Genomic DNA, 14,206 nt, shown 5'->3' with positions numbered 1-14,206 from the left:
GGCCATATGTGTTTTACTAAATGAAACAGCAGGCTAATGGGATAACAAGATGACAGCAAGCAAAAGAACAGACCCACCAACCCATGTCTACAAGTTGTAGCTAAAGCAACCCTGGAATAAATGTACATAATCCCAGCTCCACCTATGTGTTCTGATGTCCATGTCTCTAAAAATGGGTTCATTTATTGTTAATTGGGAAAGCTGCAGGGCCTTAGGAGACACTTAAGAAAATTTGCTAAGTGGCTAATGCTTTAAAAAGTTAACAGTCTTTTATAAATCATTTTTCCAAGCAGGTTTAAAGCACACTGCCAATCCCATCCTCATACCAGCAAAAGTCCCACAATTTTTTTTTTTTTTTAAATGGGAAGTAGTCTGAAAAAAAGAGCATAGGATGTGTACATTCTTGAACACACCAGGCCCAGGGACAATGGAGTAACAGAATCATAATGAAGAACACACGACTACAACACAGTCAGAAGAAATCATGTTTGTGTGTATGGAGCAGGGGAGGGGTTTAAAAAATGGAAACACTGTTATTTCCTCCCTCACTCTCTGAGAGCAAAGTGTTTGTCGCAGGACAGAATGGGGCCTGAGGCTTCTCAACTCCTTTCCAGGAAGGCCTGAAATATCCCAGTACCTTTTAACAAACTTTTAGTGTCTGTGAATAAACCAGCTCATTTCCTTATTTCTCCAAATGAAATGATATCTAGCCCCCACCGCCACTTCCTTTCAAGTCCTCACTTCAAGCATTATGAATATATACAGTATGAACTTATTGCATATACAAAAATGGTATTTAAATAAACAGTTCTATCACAGAATGCCCTGGGAAAAACTCAGCTACTTCACACTTCCTGCCATTGCTGGTACAAACGAAGACCCAAGCGTTCACCTCACTTCTTAGCAACCCTTTAAAATATGTTCGTCTCACTCTTTTTGTAGGTCCTAAGCAGAGAGAGGAGAGTTACTGGTTTCAGGATGAAGGTAGTACATGTACTGGAGAGTGTCTGGGTTAAAATCTGTGAGAAAGAGTATTTACTGTATTCCTGTTTATTAAATTGTTCTCAAAATGAAGATAAAAAGGAACATGTTAAGCTTTAGGAGTTCAAGTATGTAGAGAACATTGCATTCAACACGTCAGGGGTGTCAGATAAAAAGTTGAGAATTTTGAAATGTGTTCATGTCTTAGTAGTTCCTCCTTTTAAAGCTTTATCGTGAATTCATCCTACTGTTGGAAATGTTTTCTGTTATTTTATATTAAGATTTTTAATTTTAAGGTTCCAGATACAAGATGTCATTTATAAGTTATATTCTTGTTGCCTAGGCTTTCAGGCTTCTATTGTTCACACAGCTTCAGAAATAATATTTTATAAGAGGGCTTCAATAAGTCAGGAGACTGAGAACCCTGAAGAACCTGTCTCCCAATAAATTTATTTAACTTTGGGACCATGTAAATCAAACATAATCAGTGATTTATCACCAGATGTTCGCACCCTCCCCATTCCCCATTTAAGAAATTTGAGCATACAAGCATACAGTATCCACCATTAATTCTGTCTGTCAGGATGCAAAACCTAATTACACTAAGAGCATCATATACTGAGAAATTTAAATGAATACTGTATATAAAACCTGCACAGCTGTACTCATAGCTCCTAATAAAAGAGTAATAGGAACACACAGCAGTTTTATGGACATTTAATATGGTGGTGCAGAAGTCACCATGTCTGAAACTGGCATGGCACTTGAAGAATATTTCTATCTGTCTTGAACAGCATTCTGGATTCATCTGTGAAGTTAAACTCATCTAAAACACATATATCACCCCTCACTTCACTGCCAATTATCAAGTTCTGCAAGTACCCCCTCATTCCATCCCAGCTCCTGTACCATTAATGCTCTCCCAAATCATCTCTTACCGGATTCCTCTCTGCCTCCACTCTCTGCTTCCCACCCAAACAGACTTAAAAAAAATACACTTACTTTCTCTATATTTTAGGAAGATAAAACAATTCTTGCCTCAGATAAAAGGCATTCTGTGAAAAGGCCACCTCACAAGGCACCAGGGCATAAGAACTGAGCAACAGAAATGCTACCACAAGACAACAGAACGGTTTTTGTTTGGGTTTTTACAAAAAGAAGAACAATGTCGTATCCATTCATCTACACTGGGAACAGGGAGACAGTGTCACAGAGGTATGTGTTTTAATAAAGCAAATAGATGCTGCAACATGCAGTATTTGTAAAACTGACAACACAGATTTCTAAGGAGGGGTTTTTAAAACAGACCTAACTTGCTTTTCAAAGACGTCGCTTCATTTTATAAATCTGTTGGTTGGCCAAAAGATAATTGAAGGGTATTCCCACCCTCATTTTCTATCAACCAGGAAGACCCTATAAAAACAGCTACAACATCTGTCCCAACTAGGGTCCCTAGGATCTCAGAATCACAAAGCAAACCACCATATATCTCAGGAAATTAGTGGCTGATTCCACAGATTTGGCCAAAGCTGGCTAAACTCCTAGTTACTGCTTGCTTGCTTTCTTTTTTTTCCCCCCCTCTCTCTTTCACCTGATGCTTTCATTTCTGGATTTTTAGATTTGAGGGGTGGGATTATTTTTGGTATGAGGAAAGACTCTTATGTGGAAACAAAAGAGCTGATTAAAAAAAAAATTTTTTTACATTATGTTCTAAGATAGGGCATGATGGGAGAATAGAAAAGAACTTTTAGACAACAAGAACACAAAAAAACTCCAAAGGGAATAAAAGTTTAAGATGCTATTATCAGTAAGTTTTTCATTTACGTCTGAATGGACTACTGCTAAGAGATGGAAGGGGAAGTTTTTAACATCATACTGAAAACACTTTCCATTTCTCGCAAATTATTCTAGAATTATAAAGTCTAAACTATTTCCATGGCTTGAGATATGTCTATTTTAATATAGTAAGTATTTTATGTTCCTTTAGGGTATAATACACGCATCAAAATGCCCATAGAAATAATCTTGAAAAAGACTGACTGGCCTTCTCTTAAAACCTGTTATTTTCTTGAAAGTAATTTACAGAGTGTGTCAAATGAGGACACAAGAAGCTTACATTGTGTACTTTAATTTTTTTATTTTTTTCAATAAAGGGACAAAATGGGTGTATGAACAGGTTAATGCAGACAACTGCCAAAAAAACACAGACAGTGGTTTTTCCAATAGAACTTAACAAAGACCAGAAACAAATACAATAAAAAGCCAGGTTGTAATGACCTTTGGTCATCCAAATAAAAAAAAAATAAAAACAAAGAAAAATAAAAGATCAAATTAAGTGCCTCTGTTTTGAACAGGGCACATAAGCAATAATAAATAGTGACTCCCATAGTAAAAGATAAAATTTCAAGTTACGACAAACAGCTTTCATTACAGGAATAGAAAAGGCCAATAACAAAATATTCTGCATTGCCATTTACAAAAAAGTATTGACTAAAGCGGGCTTTCTCTTTAATATGCTTTGCATATGAAATTCTTTCCAATCTAAATATAAAGCACCATTTAGTTTTTGGCAATGAAAAAAACTGCAAAACATTGGTTTTTTTTTTTTCTCCTTTTTTTTTTTCTTTCTTTCTTTTACTGCATATGAAGGTAAGATGCTGGAATGTAGGGTGATAGAAGGAAAGGGACAAAAAGCACACTACATAACAAACCAACGTTATTAGCTTGCAGTACTGCATACAGCATGGCAGCAGGAAAAAGGAACAAAAAAGGATATGTACAACCCCTATGACAGCCATCCGTGTGACATTCTAGCAGGCTCCCCCAAACCGCCATTATATGGCTTCTCATCTGTACAATGTCACACTTTTTTGTTTCTCTTTTTTTTTTTTTGAAGCATACAAATAATTTGCACTATATTATCCTGCCAAATTAAAAAAATATACTGTGGCAGCCTGTCTTTTTTTTTCCACTACCAAAAAAGGTACATTGATACCTTTTAAGAGAACAAGCAACAGTTAAAAATACAAGCTTCAATATAAATACTATAGTGCCTAACACTAGATGAACATTTAATTCAAATACCATTCTAGAAATACAGAAAAAAGACCATAAATGTGTTTTAGCATAGGAATCAACATGAGTGTGCATTTTCCTATATTTAAGTACTATATAATCTTAAACCTTTCCCCAATGTATGTTTTTTTTTTTACAACCTGAAGAGCGGTGTGTATCCAAGGCATAGAATTTCCACTACCATTTTTAAATGGATAACAAGTCTTGTAACACCACCAAGACAATGGAACCCTAAAATGCAGTTCCCCCCTAAACATAATGAAGTGTTTTTTTAAAAAATTCTTTTTTTCTTAACATTTATATTTAAAAAAGTTTTGTACAAAAAAATCCTTGCACTGTAGAAGCGAAAGCAATCATTCATTTCTATGTTAAGTGTATTCTGTTTTCCATTCACAGCGCTTGCAATGTTGAGTCCGAGTAAGTAAGCTCATTAGTCAAGTAAATGGCGGGCAAAGATTTTTTTTAGTTTTTTTTTTTAAATGCTCATCAATGAGATTGTGTTCAAATTATTTTTTTCAGCATTCTTGCAACTTTTCCCTTAAGTATAGACCTGTAAACTGGGAAAATTGTACAGTGCACTTAATTGTCCTATCTGAGCAGGCTTATTTTATACTCAACCTCTGTATCTCTGATTAGAGAAAAGATACAGATATTACAGGCAGAGTCAAGTGCTATTTGAACACCAACTGGGGCAGATGCTAGCTTAATAAAAAAGAAAAAATTAAAAAAATAAAATAAAAACAATGAATCCTCTTTCATGTTAACACAAATAGCACACAGTGTATGGAAAAGAAATGAAGTACAAATTTTAGGGAGCACAGACATATATACTGCTACTCTTAAAATTCTTTCTCTTCTTTTTTAAGAATGTCACATTTAAACGCAAGTCTTAAGAATTCATAGTTAATCATCATTGTATCAATATTAGCTTATACACCTGTTCTAGTTTAAAATGGCAAATAGTACCACATTGTGCTAATAAATCACATATTTTTTTCCTCTGTTACCCTCTGTCAAACCTTATTGTCAGTCTCTTCTTTTTAACATGCTACTCGAGGTCTTAAAGTTTATCATTTGATTGTCCATTTGACAACCAAGTAGATCTGGATCTATTTCTTCTAGTGCCAGAATTTTTTTCAAAAGACATTATTTAAAACAAGTTATCTTCATAAAATGAATTCCTTACTAATGTATTTAATCGTGTTCCAGAGCTTTTGCACGTTGCACATTCAATTTAATCATCATTAAAAAAAAATAAAACTTTGGGCAAAAGAGCCCATTTCTTTTAAGCTCTCATCAGGAGCAAAATAGCTTTTATACTGGTATAATCAGTTTTGCTTACAAGATTAAACGAAAGGGAAAATGATGATTAACTAGGACATAATGGGTCATATTTTTAGGTAGCCATTGTTGTGAGAAATACAATATAGAATTATACTCTAGGTCCTAAGGTTTATTACCTCACCCAATGCTGAATTAAGCTACAAGTTTATAACAAGTAGAAAGAACCATCAATGTGGTTTTAATAGATCCAAGGCACTCATATTTTAAAACCAAATGATAGAATAAACTTGTTTTATTTTTCTGTTAATTTGTCAATTCAAGGCCTTTCCTTCATCTCCAATTGATATATTTAACCCTTTAGAGACAGACATTTAGCTTGTAGAGATTTGCTTTCAGTGCCATCTATTCTGTCTATAGAGGGTTAATCCAAAGACTGTTTTCCCTCCTCATGTTATAAAAGAAAACTGTACATGATATGTATTACAGAATGTATGCAGCATGGTCTTTTTCTCTCTCTCTCTCTTTTTCTCTCAGAACGGAACTGGAAACAGCAACATGTTTTCTCAGCAACGAATCGGGGACAATTTAAAATAGCCATAACATACCATACATGCTGTCTAAGTTTAAAAAAAAAAAAAAAAAACATACACAACATGTAAATTATTGCACAAGAGAAAGGCTCAAAGTTTGCGTAAAATGCAATAGTATTGCCCCATACAGATCATGCATTCAAACGGTGAGAACATAAAGGAAAAAAAGAAAAAGAAAAAGAAAAAAAACAAAACAAAACAGGTGTGCTGGTGACAAGCACTCTCATATTCTTAGCTTCCGTTACTTCTGTTTGTTTGTTTGTATGTTTAAATCACATGGGACTAGAAAAAAATCCTACAGGGTGTGGGGCTGGAGGGCGATGGGGAAAGGGGAGGGTGATGAAAAAAGGAGGTGGCAGGTGGGAGTGAGGGAGGGGTATTAATATACCTCTATTCAGTTTTTATATCATTATTCAACACTCGATCACTGTGCCATTTTTTCATGTGTTTCTCCAGGGTACTGTACACGCTAAAAGGCATCTTACAAATTTCACATTTGTAAACGTCCTTCCCCACCTGGCCATGCGTTTTCATGTGCCTGGTGAGCTTGCTACTCTGGGCACAGGCATAGTTGCACAGCTCGCATTTATAAGGCCTTTCGCCCGTGTGGCTTCTCCTGTGGACAGTGAGATTGCTACAGTTCTTGAAGACTTTCCCACAGTACTCACAAGTGTCGCTGCGTCTGCCCTCTTTTGAGCTGGGCCTGCCCGGGCCCGGACCACTAATATGGGGCGTGCTCCCTCCACTTCCCGTGCCGCTGCGCCCCGAGATCCCTCCGTCCAGCTCCCCGGGCGGCGTGGAGAAGCGCAAGCTTCCGTTCTCCGAGGAGTGCTCCGACGAGGAGGCGAAAGGCGATTGTCTGGAGTCTCCGAAGCTAAGGAAGGGATCTTTGAGCTGCCTGGAGGCCGCGTAGCCGGCGAGCCACTGCGAGTACACATTCTCCGTGTTGGGCATCGCGGCCGGGGGCAGGTCGAACTCCTTCTCGAGCTTGATGCGCTTGGAGAAGGGGCTCAGCGAGCTGGGGCTGCCCAGCAGCAGCTTTTTGGACAGGCCCCCCGAGGCCGACTCGCCCGGGGAGCAGCCGCGGCCGTTAACAGTGCCATCGTCTATGCGGTCCGACTCGCCGGCCACCGAGTCTTCGTCGCATGTGTCCCTGTGGCCCTCGGCCTCGGCCAGGTGGCCGCGCTTATGCTTCTCGCCCAGGACCTGGTGGAAGGCCTCGCTGAAGTGCTGCATGGAGCTGAGCACCATGCCCTGCATGACGTCGGGCAGGGCACGGCCCTCGTCGCCCACGCCCACCACCGCGCCCCGCGAGCTGTTCTCGTGGTGGCGCGCCGCCTCCAGGCTCAGCCCGAAGCCGTAGTCCACCCTCTCGCTCTCCGTCAGCTCCTCCTCCTCCTCTTCCTCCTCTTCTTCCTCTTCCTCGTCGTCCTCCTCTTCCTCCTCGTCCCCATTCTCCGGGATCAAGTTGGGGTCGTTCTCGCTCTTGAACTTGGCCACCACGGACTTGAGCGCGCTGCTGGCGCTGCCCACCAGGTCGCTGGTGCCGGGTTCCGGGGAGCTGGCGGTGGAGAGGCCATCGTCGGACTTGACCGTCATGGGGGACGACTTGTGCATGTGCGTCTTCATGTGGCGCTTCAGTTTGCTGGCCTGTGTGCACGCGTGGTCGCACAGGTTGCACTTGTAGGGCTTCTCGCCCGTGTGGCTGCGCCGATGCACCACCAGGTTGCTCTGAAATTTGAACGTCTTGCCGCAGAACTCGCATGACTTGGACTTGACCGGGGGCTGGGAGGGAGGAGGGGCGGATTGCAGAGGAGGGAGTGGGGGCGTCGCCAGGAAGGGCGGCTTGCTACCTGGCTGGAATGGTTGCAGTAACCTTTGCATAGGGCTGGGCCGGCCTGGGGACAGCGGTGGGCTAGACGTGTTCCCTGCCAGCTCTCTAAGTCTCCTAGAGAAATCCATGGCGGGAGGCTCCATAGCCATTGGATTCAACCGCAGCACCCTGTCAAAGGCACTCGGGTGATGGGTGGCCAGGGCCATCTCTTCCGCCCCCAGGCGCTCTATGCGGTGGGGGTCCAAGTGATGTCTCGGTGGTGGACTAAACAGGGGGGGAGTGGGTGGAAAGCGCCCTTCTGCCAGGCCGGAAGCCTCTCTGGATACTGATCCTGGTATTCTTAGCAGGTTAAAGGGGTTATTGTCTGCAATATGAATCCCATGGAGAGGTGGCTGGGAAGGACATTCTGCACCTAGTCCTGAAGGGATACCAACCCGCGGGGTCAGGGGACTTCCGTGTTCGCTTTCTAAGTAGATTCTTAATCCATGAGTGTTCTGTGCGTGTTGCAAGAGAAACCATGCACTGGTGAATGGCTGTTTGCAAGTTGTACATGTGTAGCTGCTGGGCTCATCTTTACCTGCAAAATAATACAACACCAACATCAATGTTTAATCACCAAGGAGGGCATCAGCAATTGCTTATTTATGTTCCACCTCCAGTCTTCCCTGCCCCCAGCCCTCAACCCCACAGCCTAAGCCCTCACTGACCTTATCCCCTGTGCCTAGATGGTGCTGGCACATCTGGAGGTTGGTGCCCAATAAAAATTTGTCAAATCAGTCTTCCTGCCATTTGACTCAGTTTTAAGAATTTTAAATCCAGTCTTCAAAGTAGAAAGATCTAGACTGATTGAAGCTTGAGGATGAGGATCCCTACATTCTAGAGAAATTCAGCAAACATCTTCTGAACTTTCCAGTCTTTCACCAGCTGTGTTTTGGGGCAAGCCATTTCATCTCTGTGCCTCTGTTTTCCTTGTCCGTTAAGTGAGGGATTTGGACAGGCTGGCCTAAGGGAAACGTTCCTGCTTCCTAAATCCCCCTGGGTGGCAGGTGAACTTTCTAAATAGGCAATCATTTCATGGAGATATGAAAAAAGAGAAGGTCAACTCATTTCAATTCTCTATGGCCCTAGAGATGCTTTTAATCTTAGCCTAAAACACACTAATTGTTGATATTGTTAAAAATGAGAAGGTACTCATGAAATAATTACGTGGAAGAGATACTAGCAACATCCTCACAATCCCAGCCTGTGTGAGGGTCAGGTAGTCCCAATTCTGGTTCCACAACCCCCCACGGGGATTCCCATTTTTATCTCAAGGGCTGTTACCAAAAAATCTCCATAGAGAAATTTAATTCAGATTTAACCAACAGGCCGTATCAAATCTTTAGGAGTTGTCCCCCCAGTCAAACAAATGCGAGTCTAGAGAAGTTAGGTGGAGTGTCTAGTGCCAACTTAAGCAGACACAGCATCCTAGTTTAAGAACAGTTAAAGCAGCCAGCACCATGAAGGGCAGCAGGCTGAGAAATGCTACACTAGCCTCCTCCTCATTATTTTGAGAGGCTAACAACGTGAACCAAATTATACAACATCCTGCGCCCTCAGCTGAGCCTCAGCTCCAGTTGAGAAAGAAACAGAAAGATACAGTTCAGCTAGTCAACTCTTTGGCCAGTAGCCAAGCCGTCTGGAGAGGGGCCCTGCTTAAGTCACATTATTTCTCTCTCGCTGAAAAGAACCCGAGAGTGGGAAATGCCGCTGTGGCAAAGAGGGGCCAGCTTGACTTCCCAATCATTCCTTTTCGGTGTTAGCTAAACTAAAAAACACATATAACAAGGGAGTAACTAACGGTTTACCAGTCAGCTCAGCATTAAAAAGGGCTCAGATGCTGGTGGCCAAAGGACTAGGATGAGAAAAATCAGTAACTTCCCAGGAATTCCAAAAAAGACACTGTATAAAGCACAAATGAGAAATACACTTTAGTCCCCCTTTTTAAGAGGAGTTCCTTAAGGCCACAGCTAGTATTTGTCACTAACTTTTGAAAAAGGAAAAAATTCACCATGGAGTTAAAGAGTGGGAATGAGGAATTAATCAATTACAATTCTTCCATTTAGCAAGTCAGAAAAGCTGGCAGCATCTTCTCAGGAGCCCCAAACACTCATATTCCAAGACAAGCCAGCCTTACTCAAGCACTTGTCTGAATAATGGACTCCCTGCTCTGACCTTGTAATTTACTTTACAATGCATTTATAATCTCACTCAATATATCCCACTCCTGGGTAAATCTCTTTAACAAGATTAGATGATAAGATACCAAAATTAGGTTTCAAACATTTGCTAATGTGGAGGGGGAAAAAAAAGGCAGAAAGATTTTGAAAGAAAACGCTGACATTAGTATCACATTATCTGCCTATTTTTTTTGTTTGTTTGGTTGGTTTTTTTTGTTTGTTTTTTTTTTTTTTTTGCGGTATGTGGGCCTCTCACTGTTGTGGCCTCTCCCACTGCAGAGCACAGGCTCTGGACGCGCAGGGCAGGCTCTGCGGCCATGGCTCACGGGCCTAGCCGCTCCGCGGCATGGGGGATCTTCCCGGACGGGGCATGAACCCGCGTCCCCTGCATTGGCAGGCAGACTCTCAACCACTGCGCCTGCCTATTTTCGTTTGCCTCCTCTCTTCAAAGGGAAATAAAAAGCATCATTGAGAGTATTTTCATAAATTTTTTGTTGTTGTTGAACAATGACTTGGGTCCTAAATAGGCAGGAAAAAAACTATCTAGTTCCAACTACCGTGACCCTCTGTGGCTTTCTCCTTTGCCTCTCTAGGACTCTGTGTTATTATCATACATTTAGCCTGACAATCTGAATTGGGTAAGTAAAAAGGAGATTTGTCAGCTGAAGCAAGTCGTTAACACTTTCATCACTACAAATGCCTTTAAATCATATTTTACCTTATAATATTCTATTGAAACCCAGGACTGGACCCATAATTAGCGATGCTAGTTTTGCATGCACCATGAATGCAGCCATTGATAAATGCCGAAATCTATATAGCACCACATCAAGGATTTCATCTGAATCCTTTTAAAAAGGCTTAAATGAGAAAAGTCCATTTTATTTTGCTGCACTGAGCTTCCTAAAATTTTGTTTTCAAAGCTATGTGATCATGCTACAATATGTTAACACTGTGCTGTTACCCTCCCCTCTCTCTCATACATCAGGTTAGAGAAAATGGCATTGTATCTTATAATGAGCATACAACATACAGTTTTCGCTACTGCATTTTAGTATTCCCATCAACTAGATATTCTAGATCATGAGGGCAGCTAGTGTAATCATAATGTCAATGAGAAGGGCTGTTACAATTGAGACTAAAGATTACATGGAAAGAGCTGCTTTGAAACTGGTAATTATTACCAGTCCACTAATAGCAAATGATGCATTACAGTTTCACCATATAATCTGTATTTCACTCAGCTCATGCCAGTATACCATATTATATTACAGTGCTCACAGATTCTAAATTCCTAAACTGCAGTCATCAATAAATGTGTTACTTGCCGTAATTTGTGAAATTACTTTGTTCATAACATCTTTGATGGTTTAGAAAGACCAGAATTGATTTCCTGTGTGGCAAAATTAGGGCTACATTGATTTATTGACGTGTAAAATATAATAATATTCTTCATTTACTCTGATGAAAATCAACTTCTCAATTTGAGAGCCTCATTGGGCACTCACTGGGATCGTTTTGATTTAGAGCAATAAACAGAGACCTGGCCCCGAGCACGGGAACTTGAGGCATCAAAACGGTTAAAATCAGCTATGAGCTCACCTACAGCTTTTACTTTATTTCATTTTATTGCACAGAAAGGAATAACCCCATTCCCAGTTTGTCATCAAGGCTCAAGAGTCATGATTTAGAAGAGTGACGTCTCATGAGGGACCCCTGGCTCTACTATTTACTAGCTGGTAGCTCTGGGACAGTCATTTAATTTCTCCGAGTCTTAGGTTTCCTATCTGGAAAATAAGCGTAAAAAACAGTACCTTAAAGAATTGTGAGGCTCAAATGACAAACATATATAAAAGCTCTCTGTAATCTATCAGGTCCAACACGAATGTGAGTTTTCATTGTTACCAGGCTTGATGAGTTACCACGAATGATGACTAACCACACGTTACAGACCCACAAGGGCTTCTGGAGGAAAGACTGGAATCCAGAATCCGGGCTTTCCCAGGCCAAGGGGAGGCCCTGGTTAGAAGAAAGCAAGAGGGGGTGATTTTAAGGCCCTTGCCCATGGTCCACCCAGCAGGGAGGCCACAAGGTCAGTGCTAAATGCTCTGAAAGCCAAGGGCACTAGTTAAGGCAGCTGAGTGGGGTGCGGGTCAGTTTTGCTTCAAAACTTTCTGGATCCCTACAACCCATTTCCACATACCTTGTTCTGGTCACTCCTAAACTGGTCCTGCCAGCATGGGCACCAGCAAACTAGGCTCCCTCCCATTGCCGGAAGCAGGGAGAAGACAGGGGCTCCTTATCAGGCTACTGGTTTCCCACCCCTAGATCAAACTCCCTGCCCTCAGGAGGATCCAGAGGAAGAGAGAGAACTCACTCCCTTCCTACCTCTTCCTTCCAAGGGTGGCTCTGTTCCCACAGCCAAGTAAGGGCCCCAGGCACCCCCAGCAAAACGAGGCGAGTTCTCCCCACCCAGTCAGCATGTAGGGACTTGAAACCATGAGTCCAAACCCCTAAACTCTGTACAATCGGTGACCTAACCCAGGCTTCTGCCCAGGTAGGCTTGTGGATGGGGGAGGGGGGGGGCGTGCGTGGAGGGGAGGTGCTTTTAACCCCTGCACCACCCAGCCCTCAGGACCTGAGGGCTTGTGAAATTCATACAATAACTCTTCGTTACCTAGGAGTTAATAAAGCTAAACAACTGAGTCTGATCGATCTCAGGGCGTAGGCCCTGCCCTGCAGACACCATTCACAAGAAGGTTGGGTCTAGTTGACCTCCCATCTGAAAACCAGTCACCTTTAAGGCCCCAACTCCTGCATCTTGCTCTCTATTATTCCCTCTCCATGATACATCATTCCCTTCCTTTTTTTCTTTCCACAAAAGGTTATTTTTTTCATTTACTTTAAAGATAAAAAGAATTTCTTTAAATACAAATTAGATGCCACACTTCTTTTCTTCTTGTACCTACTTTTTGGTGTTTGGGGTGGAATCAATCCCCCGGCCCCCTCCCCCTCCGCCCCCCATCTGACTTTTTAGCCATGCATGACTCATACCATTTATTCCTACAGAGAGACGCAAACTGTATTACCTTCTAAAACAACATCTTTCAAAAACATTTTTTTCCCAAAAACACTTTTATAAACATACAAATCTAAATTTCATAAGAAGGTCCCCACTATAAAAGTTGGCTTAAACAAGTAACTGGATGGTGGTAGTCGTAGTGATGGCAGGGGTGGGGGGGTGGCATCTTTGAATTTTAGCAACAATGCTATGCATTTTTCTCTAAATCTAGGAGAAAAACAAATAGAAATCATATATGTATGCACATATATAATGTACGATGCATATATTAAAATATACCATGTTTAAATACACACGTAAATGCATATATAACATGCATGAGGATAACTCTAGAGTAACGGTGAACTGACTGACTCCCTTCGGTTCTGGCCTCTGCTAAAGACATATGCCATGGAGTAAATCCGAAGTCCTAAATGAGGCCATGGGAGTGAATGTCCAGCAATACAATGGGCCCTGAACACACAGATGTATGCAGTCATCAGCCATGGAGCCACACAAGACCCCGGGGAGCAGACCCACAGGGCTGAGCTGCTTTCAGCCCCATGCCTTTGGTAAGGAGAGAGAGAAAAAGGGGAGGGGGAAGAAAGCCACTTGGGGCTGAATGGATTGGGGGAGCTGGGTGCCAAGTGAGTAATGGAATATACATACGCAGATGCCAATGTATTTTGGAAATAACTCCTTTCAGTACTTAAAAAGTAAGGGTAATTTCCAGAAACTCTCATCTCTACACACAAGGACGTTTGTAGAAGAAATAATGCTCAACTTACAAATACCCTGCGGGGCATATTCTGCACTCATCCCGGGCGTGGGGATTAGAGCTCCGTGTGTAGAACGAGGGGAGGAGAGGCCCCTCCAGTGCAGAAGTTTATCTGTGAAAGAAACCCAAAATCAAGCACTAAAGCTATAAACAATGTGCATCGTAAACCACAGGATATCACATTTCAATTCCATTAAAATAGATTAACATCATTACAACAGCCTTGCAGATAGTTAACAGGCCCAGGGCCAGTATCAAAAGAAGAGTGGTGAGTTCTTTCCCACAGTTCTGTTTTGTTTTTAATTTTGGTCTTTTTTGACAAAAGGGAAGGGAGTTTGTTTTAGGTATGGGGAAGCAGGGGGTGGGGGTGGGGGGGTTCTTTGG

The 14,206-nt window shown here is 41.9% G+C and overlaps 2 protein-coding genes across 9 annotated transcripts in view; one reads left to right on the top strand and one right to left on the bottom strand.

The window, feature by feature from the left end:
- Positions 1-14,206, top strand: part of PAPOLG (poly(A) polymerase gamma) — a 419,007-nt gene that overhangs the window by 128,341 nt on the left and 276,460 nt on the right. The gene's annotated exons all lie outside the window — the stretch shown is intronic.
- Positions 1-14,206, bottom strand: part of BCL11A (BCL11 transcription factor A) — a 98,582-nt gene that overhangs the window by 1,917 nt on the left and 82,459 nt on the right. For 3 of the 8 annotated variants that reach the window (XM_067007559.1, XM_059079252.2, XM_067007560.1), the window contains 2 exons: positions 13,833-13,934; positions 8,199-8,341 (listed from right to left, as the gene is read on the bottom strand). In XM_067007559.1, the coding sequence (XP_066863660.1) occupies positions 8,199-8,341; positions 13,833-13,934 (245 nt within the window). Of the gene's footprint in view, positions 1-5,429; positions 8,342-13,832; positions 13,935-14,206 lie in introns of those variants that run through there. The other 5 variants (XM_059079247.2, XM_067007558.1, XM_067007561.1 and 2 more) reach the window with 4 other exon arrangements.

The sequence above is a fragment of the Kogia breviceps genome, chromosome 11, assembly GCF_026419965.1.
Source record: "Kogia breviceps isolate mKogBre1 chromosome 11, mKogBre1 haplotype 1, whole genome shotgun sequence".
Classification (NCBI taxonomy): Eukaryota; Metazoa; Chordata; class Mammalia; order Artiodactyla; family Physeteridae; genus Kogia; species Kogia breviceps.
Note: the sequence above shows the minus strand (reverse complement) of the source record. Positions and strands in the feature narration are given on the sequence as shown.